The sequence below is a fragment of the Callorhinus ursinus genome, unplaced genomic scaffold (assembly GCF_003265705.2).
Source record: "Callorhinus ursinus isolate GAN/ISIS: 27379988/994484 unplaced genomic scaffold, GSC_fseal_2.0 scaffold11, whole genome shotgun sequence".
Lineage (NCBI taxonomy): Eukaryota > Metazoa > Chordata > Mammalia > Carnivora > Otariidae > Callorhinus > Callorhinus ursinus.
Genome location: NW_027397073.1, coordinates 16,791,644 through 16,813,089, shown reverse-complemented (window position 1 = coordinate 16,813,089; position 21,446 = coordinate 16,791,644). Strand labels below are relative to the sequence as shown.

Here is a 21,446-nt window from a genome sequence, read left to right as displayed (position 1 = left end):
GGCCTGGGGGCGGGGTGGGCGTGGGGGCAGAACCCAGCCACCCCTCAGCCCGCCGCCCGCCCCCCCAGGCGGGCCTGTGATTGGCTTGGGGGGCGCGTGTGCCCGCCCCGGCGAGGCGGGGAGGGTCCCCTCTGGGCGCCGGGTGGGAGGAGGCGGAGGACGGGGCGGAGAGAGCGGGGGCCGCAGGGAGCGAGCGAGGGGGCGGGCGAGCCGGGTTCCGGAGATCCGAGAGCAGGCTCCGAGAGGGGCGGAGAGCGGCCGCCGGGCGAGCGGGGAGGGAAAGCCCGGCGGGCTCCGCGCCGCCGCCCGCCGCACGGCACGCTCTCAGCACCGCCAGCCCGCACGGCCCCGCAGCCTTCCGGGAGGAAGCGGCGCAGGGAGCGGCCGGGGCGCGCTCGGGCTTCCCTCACCTGCCGGCGTCCGGCGGCTCTCCGGCGGGACGCGCGCAGGCCGGGCGCGCAGGAGGAGAGAAGACCGGCCGCCCGCGCCGCAGCCCAGCCGCCCGGGAGAGCCTCGGAGCCCGCGCGGGGCGCCGGCTCCATGGCGACCGGGCTCGGGGAGCCGGTCTACGGACTTTCGGAAGACGAGGTGAGCGGCGCCCCTTTCCCGCCTGGGACTCCCCGGGGAGTCCCAGTCCTGCGCCAGCAGGGGGTGGGGACTGGGCCGATCCCCGGGGTACGCGTTCCCGGCGCCTGCGGCGGAACCGCAAACGCGGGGCGCGGGGCGGCGGGGCCCGGCTGGGGGCGGGGGGGTGTGCTCGGGCCCATCGCCCCGCGCTCGCGTCCCCCCGCTCCCCAGCCCTCCACGGAATGCATTGTTTGTAAATAAAGCGGCGCGACGCCCTTCGAGCCGGGGTTCGCTCGGCCGCTTCTCCGCCTTGGGGGTGGGAGGAGGGCGCGTGCTTCTCTCTGGCCCCCTATTCCCCCTCCTCTCCCAGCCGCGTCTCCCGGGCTGTTGGGCAACTTTCCGCCTCTCGCCCTTGCAGCCTGGGAGTCCATGATGTGTGTCACGTCTGGGTCTCGGCTGGGGGCCCGCGCCGGGCGGGGGGGCCCGGGGCCGCGGAGGAACCTGAATTGTTCTCACCCCCCTCCCCCCGGAACTTTCCGGTGATAGTGTCAGCAAGTGCTCTGATGAGTGTGTGCTTATCCCGGTGGGAGTGGGCAAGACGCTCGAGCTGGGTGTGTCTGTCGCTCTGGCTTGCAGAGCCGAAACCAGGAGTGTGGATCTCGGGGTCTTTTTCGTGAGGGAGGACGGCCAGCTTGGTGGCAGGTGCTCCTGGAAACTTGGAGGAAGCTTGCAGCCCTGCCTTTTTTTTTTTTTTTTTTCCCTCCCAAGGATTCCAAGCCCGGCACATCCCGGGTAGGTGAGGTGGAGACAAAAGCTCAATTGATCGTCTTTACTAATAGAGCAAATCAAATAAGCCACGCCCCCAAGGCTGTCGGTTTGAGTGCAAAGAGCTTTGTTTTTACCCTCACTCTCTCCTCGCGGTTTCCCACTCCCCCCTTTGGAAACGATCCTCAGCTACGCTCGGCTCTTATTGGTGTGTTGCTGTGCCAAAAAGGGGGGTGGGAGGCCTGTCGCTGGCGCGGCGTGACCGGCAGGCTGGATGGAGCAGGTAGGAGGGGTTTGCCATCTGGCGGGGTGAGAGCTCAGGTTTGGCTCCCCTTTCGAGAGGTGAATTTACAACCCATGAAGCATTACTCAGCAGGGAGGTATTTCCTATCCTGGTTGTGCATTTCATGAAAAGTTGATGCCTGGAGATTCGAGGATTTCTGGCTTTCTCTTTCTTCCTCTCCTTTCTTTTCTGAGGTCCCCTCTTTCTCTGGTGTTGGGGGCGGGGTTAGTGGAGAGGCTATTATCTAGACCTGCCCACGTTATGGCTTCTCTCTCACCAGCTTTGCTGCTCTGGTATGGGGTGTGTGTGTGTGCGCGCGCGTGCTTTGTAAGTGTGTAATAGAATAGTTATCTTGGGGTGGGGAGAGTGTTTGGGGGTATGACTTTTTCTTCACAGGGCTAGGTAAGGCTTGCTGTGGTATGTAGTTTATCAAAGAATGATCACAATGCAAATAATGTGTGATTTACGTTTTTGATTACTTTGCCATGCTGTGCTCGTGTAAAATAATTTCCCTTTTTGGTGCAGTTACCTGGGGATGGGTGAAAAGCATCATTTTTCTTTCACCCAGGGGGTTCTCCTCTCCCAGGCTCTTCTACACTTTGAGGAGCTTTCCCTTTCATTCTGTACTTCTCCATTTAATTAGCAGCGGTAGATGGCAGGCAGTGAGCTCTTAGAAAGGTGCTGAGATACAGACATTCCTAAACAAAGGGCTTTTGAGGTATTGGGGGGGGGAGACAGCTGCGCTTCATCTCTGGTCTCTCTTGTTCTAAATTGTATGATTGTTAATAGCATGCTGAAGAAAAAGATATTAACAGTGTTTTGGGAAATTCAACTGGATAAATGAGTCCAATGCATGTCCCTGTTGTTTATTCTTTGTTTACATTTATATCCAGTGTCACCATCTACCTAGCATACATCTTGCCTTTTTAGATGAGTTAACTCAGATCTTCTTAACTGGTGTCCAGTGTGAAAGTGAAGGATGGAATATACACAGAATTGGGGTGTGTGTGTGTGTGTGTGAATGGGTTCTCTCCTGTATGTTGGTAGAAGGGTGTTGGGGCTGTGTAGGGAACAGCAGGAGGTGATGAAGACATTTTCTTGATGAGTGATGGCAATGTTGCTGGTACTGTTGAGTTCCCCAGCACATTACATTACAAAAGACAAGTCGGCATCTGTTGTCTTTTTTCAGCTTCTCCCAGTGAAAAAAAATAAGGCAGGTCTTTTTTGATGACTTCACATTTCTATGGTATTTGCTTTTTATGGGAGGTTTCATGCCGTCAGGTTAGCCTTTGGAAAATCAGAATGCCTTCGTAGAATATTAACAAATCGTTGAATTTGCACAGCTTGTTTTGTCCCCCTGAATCAGTCAGTGTAAGAAAACAAATGAACCAGGCCTACGGCAGGCAGTCTGATGAAACCAATGGCAGGGTTGATTTTCCAAGGCGTGTTAAATATGAGTGCACTTCAGTTTACACACTTGGTGTGCTGGGGAACATCACACCTGAAGATAGTTTGATGGCTACATAAGAGTTATCTTACACATCTCTTAGCAAAATAGGTGTCCATACGTAGCACAGTTCTTAAAAGTTTGTATTTTCTTTGGAAGTTGATGGAAAGCATTGTGTGTTTGGAGTGCACTTAGTGTCCTGTCCCATCTCAGAAGGATTTCTTTCGCTGTAAGTATTGCTGGTGATGAAGCATTGCTGTGGGATGCCAAGACCAGAGGACCTTGCTTCCTCGGTCCCTCTAGCTTATAGAATGAAAGGGGTTAAATACGGGCTTTACTTGTGTGAGTGCGTGGACTGTTGATCTTTTGTGTCTTTCTGGCTGAGGTTCCTCGAGAGGTAGAGTTCATATTTACTGATTTAAATCAGGTCACCTTAGGGAAACCAAATTTGAAAATTGCCATCAGATGAAGGACTTTGGTGTTGAGAGATTAGCAAATTAGCAAAACTTGTGATGCAGGGCCCAGTGTCAGATTTGGTTTGGAATCAGAACAGTTGGACTCGTTGCTGCATCTGGCTTGGTTCCTTGGCAGTTTTTTGTTTTGCTTTTTGTTTTTATTTATTTTATTTTTTTGGCAATGTGTAGCACTTTTTGGCAGTTTACTTGGGAATATAAACTGTTAACCTCTCGAAGTCTTTTATTACAACGTCTTAGGAAGGTATACTTCATGGAAAAGATTTCTGGGTGAAACACTAAAGTCTGAACGACAGCTTGCTTACTAGATGTGGCAGGTTTTGGGTGGTTACAGTGAGGCAGATGGCATAGAAATGAAGGCCAGGCTGACGTGGGATAGTACTTTGACACCCTCCCTCTGTGTTTTATACAAACAAGAATAGTTGGCTAATGTTTCATATTGTCTGTGCTGCACCTAGCACCTTTAAGGCTTTCTGTACTTTCAGTCTCATTTAATCCTCGTGAACCTCCCCGCCCCCAAGGGGTGCTAAGATTTACAGATGAGGACTGGAGGCTCAGAGATGTTAAGTGACCTGCATAAAGACACACAGGAAGTTATGGAGTCAGGATTTGAACTTCTTTTGTTGATTGCACAGCCCTAGTTTTTAGCATTCTTCCTCTCTTCCAAGTATCTTGAAAGGTTTTCATAGTTAGGTTGTTGAGGTTGATTTGCAAAGGAGATGAACATCAGAAGTTGTAAACCAAAGACTTCTAGTTCTGAACTGACCAGGAAGCTTGCTTATTAGTATGGTCTCCACTGTGTTTTAAAGCTTGGGAATTTTTACAGAAAATGGCAAAGATCTGACCTCATTGGGGCTCCATTCTCACCTGGCACAATTGGTGGGTCCATGTAGGTGGCCCTGGAGATGTGGTAGCAGTGCTGTATTTGCTAGTATCCCCACTACTCCTTATCGTTTTAGGGTTCCTTTTACTCCATAACAAACCTGTAAGGTTTAACTGTTGGCATAGGTATATTTTCTTTAAGATGCTGTCAACTTTAAGCTGCACCATTATTTTATGTACTGCTAAGACAAAACAATTGGTGTCACATTATGATATACCATTAATTTTATGAAGCATCCTTATTTCAGGATGTTTTAGAATTCCTGACTCTCATGAGAAATGTGGGATAACCCTGGGCTGTCAGTTTCAGTAGGTTAGTCATTCAACGCTTTCAAGTCAGTTGCTGGTCAGATTTCTGAGAAAAGGGGTCGCATCAGGGAAATGCTCTTAACTGGGCCTTGGCAGAGAAGAAACAGAGAGCCTACGAGCTAGGCCACCTGAATAGCCATCTGTAAGTAACAGGGTTAATTTTTTGGAAGTGGTCTGTGTTTTCGAGAGATTACTTGAAACCCTGCATGCCATCTTTGTTGCTGTGCACAAACGATCACAGGATTGCTTTTGGAAATAAGATATCGTCTGGACTAAAGGTGGATGGCTGAACAGCAGTTTTGTAGAGGGAGATAAAGCTTTGCCCGTTTGTTCCAGCTCCAGTTGCTTTAATCAAGCCTAGCTGTGCTGGTTGGTGTGCTTTATGCCTAGGACACGAGCGTATTCGAGTTAACAGTCTGCATTGTGATGGCTAAGACTGAAGAAAAACCCTAAAAGGGCCTAGGTTTTATTGTGACATTTAAAAGCAATTTTATAAACCGACAAATACAATGTATTGTCTTAAAGTTCTACTCTCATTAGATTTTTATTTTCTTCAAGGGTTCTATGGCAGTTGCAGAAACTGACATTTTAATTTATTTTCAGTTTAAGTCAGAAGGCTTTAAATTACCTCATTCCTGAAAAGCAGTTTCCTTAACTTAGGGAATAAAAATAATTTTGTTCAAAGGAATGAGGACTGTGGCAAAACGGGAATCCCTAGACCATCCTGGTTTCTTTACCGTAGCAGAACACAGTTTAAGAAGAGGTTGAATGGTACTTGGCCATCTCCTCAGTGCAGCAAGGACCCACATCTCCAGGAAACTTCCTTGCAAAGTTGTTTTGTGATATTGGGAGCATCAAAATGCTTGCCATATATTTAGGAGACGTCTCCAGGAAGAAATCCCTGACGTTAGGGAATGGTGTCACACATTGCAGCAGTGCTTTTTGAGTTCCTGTTAAATTGCTTCCGCACTCACTGTGAGGGAAGAAACTTCATGCCCATTGCTAGTTTACTTGCCTTCCTGCATCCAGCAGTTACTTAAACAACATAGAAGCGTGGTAGTATGTGACTGGTGAAAGAAATAAATCAGTTTCTCTTTGACAGATTGAGATCATCTTAACATTTTTATTTTGAGTTAAAAGGTCTATTTGAACAGATTTTATTGGTGCCCTTGAATTTTGGGTTCTAGATGAATAGCAGTAAAATGAGATTTTAACTTAAGAGTTTTCGGGTGTTTTGATGTTGTAGGTCTTTGAAGTGTTTTTGGCTTAGTGATCTATTTAATTGGCAATAAAGCAAACTACTTTTGATAATCGATATTAAAGAGGATCAAAATAATATATGAATAATGATGAAAATAAGTATTAGGGTAGTAGGATTGGTGAAGGCTATGAGAAGGGTGGCCAAATGTTACTTTCTGTTCTTGTATTGTTTCTCTTCCAGGTCACCCTATAAACAAACAGATCTCACTTTCTGACTATAGGTGGCAATGTTTGTACTGTTTCATGATGCTACTCTCCTTTGGGAGTTGCCTGTTGGTGGAATATAGAAGTGAGCCAAATTTAGCGATGAAGATAAAGAAACTAGATTTAGAAACCAATGTTTTCCTACAAACTAAAAAAATTTGTTTAGTAAAAACACCTAAGGTGATTGTCAGTGCGAGCAGTATCAAGAAATACCCTTTTATCCAGGGCATACTAAATTTGGAAGAGGAACAGGCATTTGGATCTGGGGGGAAACCCCCCACAAACACACACACAGAAAAGTTCCTTTGAGAACCACGGTCACGTCCTTTGTTCTTGGGTGCATAGGGACTTCTTAAAAAAAAAAAAAATGCTAGTTCTGTATGGACTGTTCTGGAATTGTCATTGACTTTGAGGAGGAATAATTATCACCATTCCCAAGTATTTGATTGCTGGAGAACTTCTTGATTCCTGAGGTAAGACTGTGGCTCAGGTTCTGCAGAGAGAAAACCAGCGGTGTAAAGATCTGGGACACATATTTCATGAACACATAGGACCTTGTTAGAGTTGTAATGATTTGTTCTGAACCCGAGTGGCCTGAAAGCCAGCTATTACTGTAATAATACCTTTAGGTGTGGAAAGCTATATTCCATTAGCGTATCTGGGGTAACTAGCTTAAATCTGACCCTCTAATCGACTTTTTGTCCCAGACTCCAAAGTCCTGTATTGATTCAGAACTTGCCAAGTTTAATGGTTGAGACTATCTAATTCCCTTGCTGTCATCAAATTCAGTGTTGGGTGACTTCTTGGCAGGCAGGCATCCACTGAGAGAGTTCGTATTTTTATACCTCCTATTCACCAAGAAAAAGGGGCCATTGAAAAGTGACTTTGTTTTTTAAGAATTTTTTTAAAGATTTTATTTATTTATTTGACAGAGAGACACAGCGAGAGAGAGAACCCAAGCAGGGCGAGTGGGAGAGGGAGAAGCAGGCTTCCCGCTGAGCAGGGAGCCCCACGCGGGGCTTGATCCCAGGACCCTGGGACCATGACCTGAGCCGAAGGCAGATGCCCAACGACTGAGCCACCCAGGCGCCCCTTTTAAGAATCTTTTTAAGAACGATCTTATGTATTTGAAAGAGCAAGACACAAACAGGGGGAGGGGCAGAGGGAGAGGGAGAGGGAGAAGCAGGCTCCCCGCTGAGCAGGGAGCCCAGTGCGGGACTCAATCCCAGGACCCTGAGATCATGACCTGAGCTGAAACCGAGAGTCGGATGCTTAACCGACTGAGCCACCCAGGTCCCCGAAAAGTGACTGTTTTAGTGTAAGATGCTGCGATGTGAAATCCAAGATGGAACTTGGAAGGGCTTGTAGGGATCGTGGTCCCACCGAGGGGATGGACTGGCCATGGCTGGTCAGGGTCGTGTCCCATCGCCTGCAGTGTGTCTGCACTCCGGTGCACCGAGGTGTCCCGGGCACACTGGAGTGAAGTTTGGATGGATTGCATGAGTGGCTCAGGCACTGTCCATCTTCTGTCGGCCGGGCGGAGGCCATGTGCTCCTTCTGCCTCTGCGCATGACTGGCCACCTCCAGCGGACCCCAGCGGGGGACCCTGTGGTGCAGCGACAGGGGCTGTGTTGTGCCTGTGAGTCTTGGTCTGGCCTCAGCACAGTTTGCACTTTCCAGCTGCATTGAAGGCCTGGCTCTCCTCGCTCTCCTGGATGCAGCTGTGGATCGTGTTTTGTAGTGTGCCTTTCAGAGCGCGCTGTGAGGCCGGACTTCACAGCGGGAGAGCATCGCCCTTGGGGAAGATCGCCAGCACGTTTATATCTGGCGGGAAGTCCCACCAAACCGCCTCTGTGGCACATCTGTTGCGGATTAATGTCTCGAAATGCAAACTTAGTTTTGTTCAGGGATCTATAGGATTTCGAATGTTCATGGATGTTTTGGCAACTGTTAGAAGTCACAGGAATGAGGACTCTAGTGGAGACAGGCTTGGGTCAGAGGTAATGGAGAAGATAAAGATCTTTTGATTTTTTCCTTTTTGTTTTTTGATTTTTTTTGATTTTGGATTTTTCCTTTTTAAACGAAGATGTTTGTTGAATGGGTTAGTTTTACTTACACATGTATGTCTTGTTTTTTTAAATACTGGAAGTTATTTTGGTCTGGTGTCTCTCCCCCCCACCCCCATCCGCATCCCCACAAAACAAAAGCAAGCCTAAGCTATTTAGAGAATTTGCTTAGTAAGCGCTCAGTGTGTATCTCATGGAATTAAAAGCTCCACATACTTACTCTCAAATCTGCCAACTACCTTTAGAACCAAAGTCTGTTGAAAACCTGTGCTTGCTTGCTTTTTTTCCTCTAAGTCTCCATTTCTCCCCCCTCTCAGTTAATAAGTGATTCATCTTCGAGTGTTAGCCTAGTACCAACTTCATCTTTGGCAGTTTGGGTTGGAAAGGGGAAGGAGTGTGAGGTTTAAAGAAGAAGCAAAACTGAGAATCCGTTTGCTTCCTTTTACCCTCCTCCAGTCCCTTTGGTGCTCCGTGTCTGCGGTGTGATAATTGGATGTGAGCAGAACAGCAGGCAGGTCGTTTCTCAACTTTGAACCGACTGCACATCTTCCCCATTTGTTAATAACTCCAGAGGATACATGAATGTGGCACTTGACTTAAGCTCTGTCTGGAGGGGCTGAACCCTGTGTTGATATTTGAGTTCTAGAGTATGTTGATGCTGATAATTGAGAAATTGGTATGTGCCATACCACCTGCCTTTGGAGGAGATGTCTTCATTTCCCTGGCTGTTACTAGTGAAAGAGAACACGTTGAGCTTGGGCTAAGAGCTTTTCCTTTGCTTCTTTGAGAAGTGAGGTAGAGAAGAGCATCCTGCAGTAATGGGGGTGGCTGGCAGGGCAGGGGAGGTATTGGGGAGTATTTAATAACGTGGAGAGGCCACTCATCTAACTGGAAAAAGTCGGTTACAAAATAGTGGGTGCGGTACAATCTCATTGTGCTAAAAGTATTTATGCATAGGGAAAAATGACTGGAGATGTATCCCAGGATGTCGATGGCGGTTATCTTTGAGCAAAGGGATTTCAGGTGTGATTTTCATTGCCTTTTTATATTTTTCTTACATTTTTCTACAGGGAAGTTTTTCTTAATATAAAAGTAAGTTTCAAAGTGAGATAGAAAGAAACCTCCCAAATGCTTGTAGTACTTCAGGCTTTGGGTAAAAATGAGAGCACTTGCTCAGAATACTGATAGTGTGTGTTCAGTTGAACATATGTTCATCGAGGGCCTGCTGTGTGCTCTGTGTTTAAGGATGTCAAGGTCGTCGCATTGCCACTCGTGCTTTTGAGGAGCTCCCCACCAATGTGGGAAGTGGAGGGATAGGTGAAGGATGGGGCACTTTTCAAACAAAGTGACTGGGAAATTAGACTTCTTTTCACTTGGAGCTTGTAGAACAGAGGTTTTGTTTTCTCCACCATGGGCACTTCAAATTTGTATTTTCATCCTTCTGTGTGTTACAGTTGCATAGAAATAATTTAAATCTTTAGTAGCATTTTATGTTCTCTGAAATTTTTTGTGTGCACTATAAAAAACAAAAACTGAAATCTGTTTCTCTTTTTGTGTCCTTGGGTTTTGCCTTCGCACCTTGGTGCAGCCCTGAATCATTTTAGGTGTCAGAATGGAACTTGTGCACGGCTTTCATCATCTGTGCAAATATCTAAGTATCTGGAAGCTGCTCTTCGTTTGGCCTTGGGGCAGACTTGTAATGTCCATCCAGTATCAGCACGTCCGAGTACGTTTCATGGTGGTCCCTTCCCGAACAAAAGGGTGCAGTTGACAGATGTCACATTATGTGTCATCTGACACTTGACTCTTTGTGTCTCCCCCAACCCCCACTGCTTTTAATATTTCTGACCTAAGGATGCATCTTCCAGTGTGTTTAATGTGGCGCTGGGCTCCTTGCACTCATACCACACTCCCTTCTTCCTCCTTACAGCCTGGCAGTAAGTTCCCGTTCACAGAACTGTGGTGCTTGAGTTGGCCAATCTCATTTTGTGTATTATGGCAGATTATTGACAGTTGTCATGGAGATGAACATTATCTCTCGCTCAGTTTTGTGTCTGTTAAGCGCCCACCTGGACAGTAAGGACCTGTGCCAGCTCAGTGATGTCATTAAGGAATCAAGTTCCATTCTTTACTCCATTGTTTAAAGTCTAGCCCTTTTCAGAGACCTATGGGTCCTCAGGTGGCTGCCAGTGGTAACCAGAGCCTCGTTCTTTTTTCCTATTTGCAGAGCAAAGGGAATGGCTTCCTGTGTCTTTCTCTTTAAGATTAAAGAAATTTCATTTCCAGAAACACCCAGGCAATCTCTTGTGTCCCATGGCCAAGGAAGTTTCGATCTGCTTATCTCTCAGCCAGCTAATGGCAAGGAGGGGATGGAATTACCTTTAGTGTTCTAAGGGTTTATCCCTTGAGCTGAGGTGAAGTCCATGATGACCCTACATTCCACCTGCTGGATAATTCATCCACCTTCAGTTGTGTACACCTTAGAAATACCCATGGCTCTGTGAGATCACATGCTCCCTTTGTCTAAGGAGGCAACCCAAATAATTCATTTAAGTATTGCAAGGATCTCTGGGCGATACACTGTCCCTTCTCTAACACCTGAAAGGAGTTTTTTTTTTTTTTTTTTTTTAATGGTCTAGTGACTTAATGGCTGAATAGGTGTGGTCCCCCAAACATCAACCTACAACTGTGAAGAAAGAGTAGGATGCTACAATAAACCTCCCACTTGGAGAGGGGAAAAATAAGAAAACTCAGTGTGGTAGCTGGCGGATCAGGACTAGCAAGGAGTCCCTGGCTGGTCAGCTAGTCTGGCAGCTTCTGGCTTTGCTGGATTAGGCCCAGTGTGAGACCCTCCTGCAGTCCCTGTCCTCTGCAGCTGCACCTGGCTGGGGCCAGCACTGGCAGACTGCCCCTTCTTGGGTCCTGCTGGGTGTGAGTTTGGGGCTTTAGGGTTGTGTGTCTGGGGTTGAACAGCCACAGGCTAGTGTCCTCTGATCTGAATGTTTGGCAGCAGGATTGCTCCTGTGAAAACTTAGTGTCTGAGTTTATTTGCTTCTAGTCAATTCCTTGGGCTGGTAAGAACAGCCAGTGACCTTATCTAGATGAGGTCTGTGGTTCTGGGAATTTCTTTGTCTTAGTGACTGGTCTCCATGCCCTGTTCATTCCTAGGGCTTCTACCTCCAGGCAGTTTGAAAGGAGCCTTGAATGATCGGCACAGAGTTTGGGTCCAGTAGCCATCCAGGCACTTGAATCCACTCTGCCTTTGCTCTGCCTATTCAGAAGGGCCAACTTCCCCAGACTGGGGCTTTGGGACCCACAGGACCCCCTACCTGCCCCCTGACTCAGCCATTCCAATTTTATTTATAGCCCTTATTTTACACAAAATCTGTTGTAGTTAGGGCTCTTGATTGCGAGCAACACTGACCAATTCTGATGAGTTTAAGCAGAAAGGGATTTATTGAAGGCATTTTGGATAGCACAGAAGTACCTGTCAAACTAGAGACCCAGGCCTAGATAGCAGTCAGGGGCCAGGGGAGGCTGGGCACCCCAGATCATGGCCAGAGAACCCTGGCTCCTGCCACTGAGTGCCGCCCACACCCCCGCTGCACATCTGGCTCCGGAGGCGGTGTCGCGGGGGCCGCACCAGCTGTCTTCTTTCTTACCCGTGTTGGCAGTCCTCACAACCATTCGGGTTCGGTGATTCGAGAGGAGGACTCACCAGACCCAGAAATGGTTGTACTCACAGTTACGGTTTATTACAGTGATAGGATACCGAGCAAAATCTAAAGAAAAGCTGCATGTAGTGAGGTCCAGAGGAAGCCAGGTTCTGAGCTTCCGGGAGTCTCTCCGAGGGGCGGCACACGGGATGCGCTTAATTCCTCCAGTGGCGGTTGTGCCCATGTGTGTGCAATGTCGTCCATCGGGGAAGCTCCTAGAGACTCCGTGCCAGGGATTTTATCAGGGCCTGCTCCTGTAAGCACCTTCTGTCCAGCACGTACGACCATTCCAGACTCCGGGAAGGGGAGTCAGTGTTCAGCATGAACCACGTGGTTGGCACAGTCTCTGGGCCCAGTGAGGCACACTTCTCATTTCGGGAACATTTTCTGTCTGTGGAAGGAACCGTTGACCATTCGAGTTCCCAGACACCAGCCAAGGGCCAGTCCTGAAAGCAGGCTTTTGTAAGGAGAGCAGTCTCGGGCCTGCTGCACCACTTCTGTTCCTGCATCCTGCCTCTCAGAGGCCTTGGCCAGTCTCGGTCATGTGCCAGCAACCCTTGCTGCCAGGGGAGGGGTAGGAGGGCTTTGTTCCTCCTTTCTGAAATGTTTGGTTTCTGTTGGGGGAGGTAGGCCTGGCCTCCCACCAGAAGTCACACTGTGGGGGATCCCCAGACATAAGAATTGTTTTCAGATGCTGGGCAGCACAGCATCTCCCCCCCCACAAAGAAGACCCCGCTAAGCATGAATTGGGCCCATTATAAATGTTAAATGAGTGTTCGCAGTAGTGAGGCGATGCGGTGTGTGTGTGTTGAGCTATGGCCATCCCTGCATCAGGGAGAGGCTATGACATGTTTTCGTGTCCTCGATGGGGGCTGAGTGCCCCCCCCCAAGTGCTACAGGTCCAGGGGCCTGCAGTATAATAGGGGATATGATAGGGATTGAGCTGAGCCCGAATGAGGTATTGCCAGCTACTTGAGGTTTGGAGACAGAATGTTCCAGATGGGGGAAGAGCAAACGTGAAGGCCCCAAGATGAAAATGAGCAGGAGGAACAGAAGGAAAACCAGAGTGGCTGGAGCATGGGGGGCCTCGCAGGCAGTGGGGTCAGAGAGGGGGACAGCGGACAGATCAGGAATGGCCTTGACAGCCAGTGTGGAGGGCTGAGGTTTCCTCAGTGCGGTGGGAAGCCGGGTTGGAGGGTTTCTGGCAGGGGAGTAGTGGGATCTGACTTGTGACTTGAAGCGACTCTGGAGAAGGGGTTGTTGGGGGTGGGGCAGGAGTGAAAGCAGGGAGGCCAGTCAGGGAGCTGTGGTACTGGTCTACGAGGAGGTGTGGCAAGCTGGGATCCAGGCTGGGGCACGGCAGCAGGTGTGTGTGTGTGTGTGTGTGTGTGTGTGTGTGTGTGTGTGTGTAATGGATGGAAAGAACAAGATTGGGGGGAAATCGGGAGATCAGCAGGTCTGTGTCGATGAGGCTAAAAGTGATAGAGCTATGAAGCGTCGGGGTGATGCCCACAGGCAGGGGGATATGAGTGTCTAGAACCCAGTGGAGCCCTCGGGCCGGGGATGGGACGTTGGAGCGCCTGGTGTCTAGTTGACACTTAAGGCTTGGGACTCGGGAAGGTGAGGATGCAGGTGGAGGCCCTGGGCAAGGAGGGTGGCCATTGGGGTGGGACCGGCCAGTGCGCCTGGTGCTGTGGGGGCCAAGTGCTGGGGGGCCTGGGGCGCACACGTTGGTGGCCCGGCTGAAAGCTGTGCTAGGAGGGGTGAGAATGGATGCCCTGGGAGGGGAGCAGACACAGGTGGGGACTGGAGGCGGCTCTGGGGAGGAATTTCGCTATGAACACGAGTGGAGACCTGTGGCGCTGGAGAGCAAGGAATGGGTCCTGGAGGATGTTTTCTGAAGTTGGGAGACCCCAGAGTGTATTTGTGTGCGGAGAGGGAGAAATTGGTGCAGTGAGGGGATCTGCCTACACAGTGAGCTTGGTGTGATCATCGCTGTGGGGTTTCTGGGCCTGCATTCGAAACCATCTCTGGTTCTCTTGGCATAGGTGACCCTTCATCTGCCTCAGGCCAAGGAGGTGAAACGCCAGTACATCAGTGCTGACCTCCTCCTGCCTAGTGAAGGCCAGATGATGGTGGACGGGGGTCATGGGTGTGAGTTTCCCTACAGCTGGAAGGGCACGGAGCACTGAGTCGGCACCAAACATGCAGAGCTGGCATGGCCTTGCTGGGCTCTGGGAACCAGCCTGGTGGCAGCCAGTGCCACATGATGCACACCTAGTTCATGTCTCCTGAATGGAATCACAACCCAGAATTTTAAGTCTGCACAGAGGAGAATTGAGAGAGATTTTTCACCTTTCAGATGGAATGTCAAGCTTGGGAATTACCCTTCTAATTCGTGGTCGATAGCCACAGTACGCTTCCTGGTGTCCTCGACCTTCTCTCTCCCATTGCCCTCTTTGAAATGCTTTTATACGCTTATATTTTAAAGTAACTTTAGTCTTGTTAGAATGAGGCTGGTCTTAATACACAAAAAGGTTAATAATTGCAGGAAGGGACAGGAATGCCCTTTCATGGACAGGTTGAGGTGGGTTGGCAAGTCCAGATTCCATAATGTCCCTGTTGAAGGAGCAACTGCTTAGTTTTCTTATTATTGTGATTTTAACGCCCAGGCAACAAGGACCACGCCTTTCTTTGCCAGGCAGGCTGAATTCTGCCTGGAGTCTGCAAAATGGCATTTCAAGCAGGTGCTCTGGTATGGACAATGACAGCTTCAACCGTTTCTTTGCCCTTTTAAGAATCTGTGGAAAATAAAACCCAGGGTGTGTCAGAGGATCAAAGGCGAATCTGTGCCCTTCTGTTGAATGTATTTGCCTCCTTGGGGCTTGGAGAGGCAATAGGTGTGTCTGTCCAGTTCGGATTTTACTCTTACGTCTTCTCCTTCCCCTCCTAAATTCTAGGTCATGGAATAGACGAGAAAAAAGGGATAATCTCTATGGCATGAACAATTTAGGATTCAAAAAGATCTTAAAAAGAACTTTCTCTCTCTCTCTCTCTCTCTTTTTTTTTTTTTTTTTTTTTGGGCCAGCAGATCTGATGAGATTGTCTGATCTGCAAGGGTCTTGGCTGGAGTGCACACCTCCCGGGCCTGATGTTGTGCTGGGGACGGAGGTGGGGGCGGGGCATGCAGCTCTGGCTTCCGGGAAGTGTTGTGATGTGTTTGAGCCCCGCCCAAGACCGCGATGGCACGTGGTGGCCGTGAAGCAGCAGAAACATCTGTACAGGACGTTGCTTTGGGGTCTGGGGCATGAAGATAGGTGGAGAAGCCCGCCAGGGTGTCCAGTTTCACAAAGTGAGCTTCTGAGCTGAGTTTTAGATGAAAATAAGTGAACAGCTAAAATTTGAGCACTTCCCACATGCGAGGTGCAGATATTAAGGTCTTATAAAAGCGGACTCACCTAATCGTTACATCAGCTCTTGGAGGTGGGTCCTCCTGGCTCCGTCATACCGGGTCAGGGTGAGAGACTGACGCACAGAGGTGTTAACTGACTCGCTCAGAGCATCACCGAGCCAGTAGCTGGCAGAGCCAGGACTTGAATCCGGGCAGTCTGGCTCCCAGGACCGTGGGTGGAACCACCACGCCCCGGGGTCTCAGGACAGTTCTTCAGGGATGGGGAGGAGGGCACCGCGGAGGCCCTCGTGGCCAGATGGAAAGGCAGAGAAGAAGTGGCTGTGTGGACCTCGTCGAGGAACTGGGTACCCATCCTCTGAGGGACTTTGGGAAACCGGTGTTGATGGTGCTTTTTTGGTGCTCACCATGCAGCAAGGGGAGAGTGGATGTGAGGTGAGTAATGGTGGGTGGTCACGCAGCTGGCCAGGTACAGAGGGTGGTGATGACTGTAGGAACCAGCAAGGGGGATAAATGCAGGAGGTATTTAGGATGCAGGTGGCACTGGATTGATGACTGGCTGATGAGATGAGAAAAAAGGACTGTAGAATAATCACCTACCTTTCTTGTTTCCGGGGGCTACATTAATGGGAGGAAGGGAGAAACCTACATCTATTTTTTCTTATTACTATTATTTTTTTAAAGATGTACTTATTTTAGAGCCTGTGTGTGAGGGGAGGGAGGAACGGAGGGAGAATCCTTGAGCAGACTTCCCTGAGTCTGAGTGTAGAGCCCAATGTGGGGCTCGATCCCAGGATCCTGAGATCATGACCTGAGCCAAAGGCAGATGCTTAACCAGCTGAGCCACCCAGGTGCCCCGAAACCTGCATTTATTAAATACCTAGTATAAAGGTTCTAAACTGGGGGACATAACCCCCTCCAACATTTGGCTATGCCTGGAGACATTGTTGGTTGTCACAACTTGGGAGGTGCTACTGGAGTCTAGTGGGTTAGAGGCAGGGGATGCTGTTAAACATCCTGCAAGGCACAGGGCATCCCTGACAACGAAGAAATACCTGGCCCCGAATGCCAGTAGTGCCAAGGTTGAGCAATTCCACTCCAGTATATGTATCAGTTTTACGTAGCTATCTAACTTAACCCGTGAACCAATCATGAGACGTTATAAATTCCATCTTTCACATTTTTCCAGTGAGAAAACCAAGGCTTAGTGGGGAACAGGTTCAAAGCCAGGGAGCTGCTAGTAAGTGCCAGAGTCGGCATTTGAACCCATGTCAGAATCCAGACATGTCTTCTCAGTTCTCCCTGCTGCTCTTCTTCCTCACATTGCTGCAAAGGAAGAGGCTCGTCAGACCGTGAGGTTCTTTTTCTGTAGCGTTGGCTCCAGACTGGAGGAGGCAGGAAGGAAGGTGGTTATTTATACTCAGCTCTGCATAGGATCGAATAGCTCTGCATTTTCCAATCCTGAAGGTCTTACAGTGAGGATTTCACAGAAATATGATCATTTAGACGTTGGCGTCCCCCTGCAGGTCTAAATATGGGAACACATACTATCTTTTCCTTTAAAAATACTACTGTTAATTTATGATAACCAAAAATGCAGAAATTTTCATTCCAAACCCTGTTTATTCCTTGTGCATATGAACTATTGCAGGCCCCTCTTAGTAATTTAATTACTAAGTATCCCTTTAGGAAGAGATAGCATGAAGAGGGGAATTTGGAAGATCCCATAGGACTGCTCTGGATTTAGAGATAAATTTAAAAATACATTGATTTGCCAGAGGTAAGGGGCCCTTTTGAGAATCGGTTTGTTTTAGTGTGGTCTAGAATGACCAGACAGCTTTTGGTAGCTCAGGATACAGTTGCTAATTTTCTAATGGGTTTTCGAATTATTATCCAGCTCCTGGGCAGATTTTGGATGTATTAGCAGCCTTCCTTGATAGCTCGTGAGATTAGAGCTTTGGGATCAAGTTCTCATAGTTGAACTGTCCATGATATCCTATTACTGATATTTTCAGAGTTACATATTTTAGGATCTAGTCTTGGATGGTGATGTGAAGGAGGCTGCCCCACTGAAATTGGGATAGGAACTTTTATGGGCATGATTTGTCTGTTTAAAACAGTCTTTGTGTTGTGTAGTCTTATTTTTTGCTGGCCACACGGTGTCCTGGCGCTTGGGCTGCTGGGACCATTTGGTGAGCATGAAGTTTCTGTCTTTCACCCATTGGATCTGTTGTCCTGAAACAGATGGGGTTCTTTAGTCCGGCCAGTGCTTTGGGGGAGTCCTGTTTGCTGCACCTGCTAATCTGTTGTCAGATCTGCTAGAAAGTTGATGCTCAGGGAGTACCGAGGAGTTTGGCAAACCAACAGTAGAGCCACAAAGGTTTCTGTTGGGAGAGTTCATGTTTTCATTATGGCACAGATGGATACAAAATCAGGATGAAAATGAGACAAGGAGGACCTAAAACTTCATTGTTTGCTTCCATCTTGGTGTTAGTGGTCGCTAGCCTGGATTAGACCACATTCAGCATTGAACTCGTGTAGTTTCTGCGTTTCAGATCCCTTGTTTAGGTTCATAAGCATAACTCAAAAGTAGTAGTAGGTAGTTTTGATAAACTGAAGGCATGATCTGTGAAACGAACTCTAGTAAAGTTGTCTCTATATTGAGGCATAACCATCAACATAACAAACGTAACAAACGTTTATTCACTATATTAATGTTAATATTATTCAGTGCTTAACTGATTGGGTTGAGCTTTCTTCTGCCCCAAGATTTCCCAGTGAGGAAGACCTTATTCTATATTGCTTGCCTTGGGAAGAACAAATTAATTGCGTTTCCTTTTTGGGGTGGGAAGACCACAGGCAACTTGATACAGTATTTTTTAAAGCTTTTATAGAGTAGACCTCCTTTAGAGAGAAAACATTAGTGGGGACACCACGTGTGGCCTTAAATTTATTTTTTATTATAATGTCTTAAAATATGTCTAAACATAAAAGGAATTAACATGTTTATAGTGCATGTATCACCATAATGATCACTAAAACCAATGTGCAGATTCATTACAAATCTAATTCCCAACCTAATTCAGTTGAACTATGATTTTATTTTATTGTATTTTTTTAAAGATTTTATTTATTTATTTGACACAGAGAGACACAGCGAGAACAGGAACACAAGCAGGGGGAGTGGCAGAGGAGGAAGCAGGCTTCCCGCAGAGCAGGGAGCCCGATGTGGGGCTTGATCCCAGGACCCCGGGACCATGACCTGAGCTGAAGGGAGCCGCTTAATGACTGAGCCACCCAGGTGCCCCTGAACTATGATTTTAATGTGACAGGTGATGCTGTTTTGCTAAAACCACAGCTATCATATCCATGCTCAGGAAGCACGAGCTGCTAGGACAAGTTTTCCTTTCCTGACCTACCACGTGCGGGGAGTTGTGGGGGGGGTGGTCCATCGTTTAATTCTGTTCTCCTTTACTTCTGTTTTCTACTGTACTATGTGCTGGAGCATGAAGGTGTCTTTGACTTGAAGTCTTGTTAGCTGGAGACCCAGGGAAGTACTGCTTCCATCTTGACCATGAATACAAGTGCCAGTGGAATCTCCAGAAATCAGTGGGCGTACGCAGTGACATGAGGTGGCCATGTAGATGACCTAGAATGTGCTTGTATTAATGTATGAAGGTCATTGCCTGAGGCTTCCTGTGCAAGTTGTGGTCCCTGCTCTCTAGTCGATCCAGTAGGGAGGGGATTCCAGAATGATGGTGGGTGGCGGAGCCTCTTTGGGAAGCTGATGTGTTCTGTCTCTTGACTCTGCTGTTACACAGCTGTGAGGGGTCAGAACGTGGGGGACTCTCACCCGGCCTCAGCAATATATTGTCAATTAGATCTCACACATCTTAAGCATTGTTGCTGTTTGATCTTGCACAGATCTTGCCTTTACTTTTAAAAGACAGTTTGGTACTGAAAATTCCCCTGGTAAAATAACACAATTCAGGGGTGCCTGGGTGGTTCAGTTGGTTGAACATCTGCCTTTGGTTTGCGTCGTGATCCCGGGGTCCTGGGATCGAGTCCTGCGTCAGACTCCCTGCTCCACGGGGAGTCTGCTTCTCCCTCTGCCTCTCCTTCTCTCTCTCTCTCTCATGAATAAATAATAATTAAAAATAACAATTCATTCAGTCTCCTCTTTCCTTTCCTTAGCAGCCCTTTCCCTTTTTCCCCTGTCACCCGTCAGATGACCTTGCCGATTTTCCAAGTAGTAAATGCTTTTGTTGGATTTTTCTTTTTCAGGGCAACGAAAAATCAGTGATTGGCTCTGAAGTCCCTAGCATGGCAGAGCTCGGGTCTCTGTGCCCTGCACAGCGTGTAGCTGGGGCCTTGGCTACACAGACTTGCACACGGTTCCTGAATAGCTTTGGTATTCTTGCCTTAAAATAATTCCTCCCCCTTTGCTTTTAATCAGGGATGACCATAACATAAGGAACATTTCCTTAACAGATCGACTGGATGCTGCCCATCCGAATGAGCATTGCCATTCAAGGTGGGTTCTTGGGGAGGGTAACTGAAGGTCAGTGAATTTCTCGGTAATCCTTATTCTGTCAAAACTGCTTTTTCAGCCAGGTTACTGTCCCCATTAGCCTCATTGCCTTACAGTAACACCTCATTAAAATGCTCTTAACTGGATTGAACACTTGTCTTAGTCACTATGGCTGGCTTTGAAGCTGTTTCTGGAAATTAAATTTATCCCCTGGGAAAGCATACTTGCCCACCACTCCTGGGTGTTGGATGTAACGGAATCTGGGCTCTCTTGGCAACTCTTCCAGTAGAGAAGGTCTGAGAAGGTGTCGAATGAGGACTTTCTGTTGAAATAAGTGTTAAGAGTCCCAGGGTGGCTAGAATGGCATGCCACAGTTACTCATGCTGGATTCAGAAGGAACCGGCCATATTCTTTAAGATGCATATCTTGTAGAGTTAGTATCAGGAAAGAAAGTTCGTATAAATCTTTAACAAAAGTAAAAGCAGAAACTACTGAATTTTCATGCAGTAGAAATACAGACCCATCCCCCCCCCCCGCTCCCTCCTCATTTCCCCCCCATTCCCCCCCCATCACTTCAGTTGTTTCCTGTTATAAGGTATTTTTGGATGCCTTTTGTAAATCCTGTTTTGAAGCCTCTGTTTTCATAGAAGTTAGGTGGTTTCGGGCTTTATTTGGGACATTGATTTCTAGGCACTAGGAAATTCAGTAACTGGCTGAGCGAGCACTTTCTCCTCGAATGCTGCACGCTCGTTTGGGGATTGGGTTGATTTTTGTGAGGTTTCTAAACTTAGATCCCTCCTCTACACCCACAGTGGATTCAGAATTTGTCATCTTTCAGTGATCCTTGATAGGCTCACCAATGTAAGCTTTTTAAAGGCCCTTTCTTTTACAGTGAAGTTAAATGCGTTTTCAGTTTCTGCCAAGAAAGAACAGCAGCGGAATGAGGGAGGATTTGGCACCACCAAGCCAAGCTCCGTGGAAGCAAATAGGTGTGGAGACTCACGGTGCTGGCTTATGGTTTGGATCAAGCAGTGTTTAGTCCTAGCTTAAAACAGGTCTGGATGAAAGTCCGAATTCACCTATCACGCGTGCATGTGTTCAAACTTGATTTTGAGGGTGTATGAGTGCATCTGATACCACGGTGACCGCGGGCCGTGAAGAGCGACCATAAAGGGAAAATGAGAGAAAATCCCAGTATCACTGCACAGCTCTGTGCAGGCCTTTTAGCTAAGAAATTGAGCCTAAGCTAGGAAGTAGGAAGAGTGGCTCTCTGAGGACTTTGCAATACTTGCAGTGCTTTTGTGACTGGCCACATATATTGTCCTTTCTAATACCTAATTTGCATCCCAGTGGAGCCGTTGAGTGTGATGCAGATCGGAGGTGAAGTGAGGTGACCTAGGAGTGGGAGGATTCTAGGAGACAGCTGGTGGCGGCAGCAGGGGAAGTGCAGGTGGTCTGCGTCAAGGTGGGGGATTGGACCCAGGGGGTGGAACTTCCTGAAGGGCAAAGTGGGATTGCACTGTTTGGCAACAGG

General features: G+C 48.0%; 1 protein-coding gene across 7 annotated transcripts in view; it reads left to right on the top strand.

The window, feature by feature from the left end:
• The first annotated feature begins 217 nt into the window (after positions 1-217).
• NEDD4L (NEDD4 like E3 ubiquitin protein ligase) overlaps positions 218-21,446 on the top strand; it is a 328,121-nt gene continuing 306,892 nt past the window's right edge. For 4 of the 7 annotated variants that reach the window (XM_025886469.2, XM_073898118.1, XM_025886467.2 and 1 more), the window contains exon 1: positions 15,347-15,816. In XM_025886469.2, the coding sequence (XP_025742254.1) occupies positions 15,643-15,816 (174 nt within the window). In that variant the 5' untranslated portion in view covers positions 15,347-15,642. Of the gene's footprint in view, positions 589-15,345; positions 15,817-21,446 lie in introns of those variants that run through there. The other 3 variants (XM_025886468.2, XM_073898119.1, XM_073898122.1) reach the window with 3 other exon arrangements.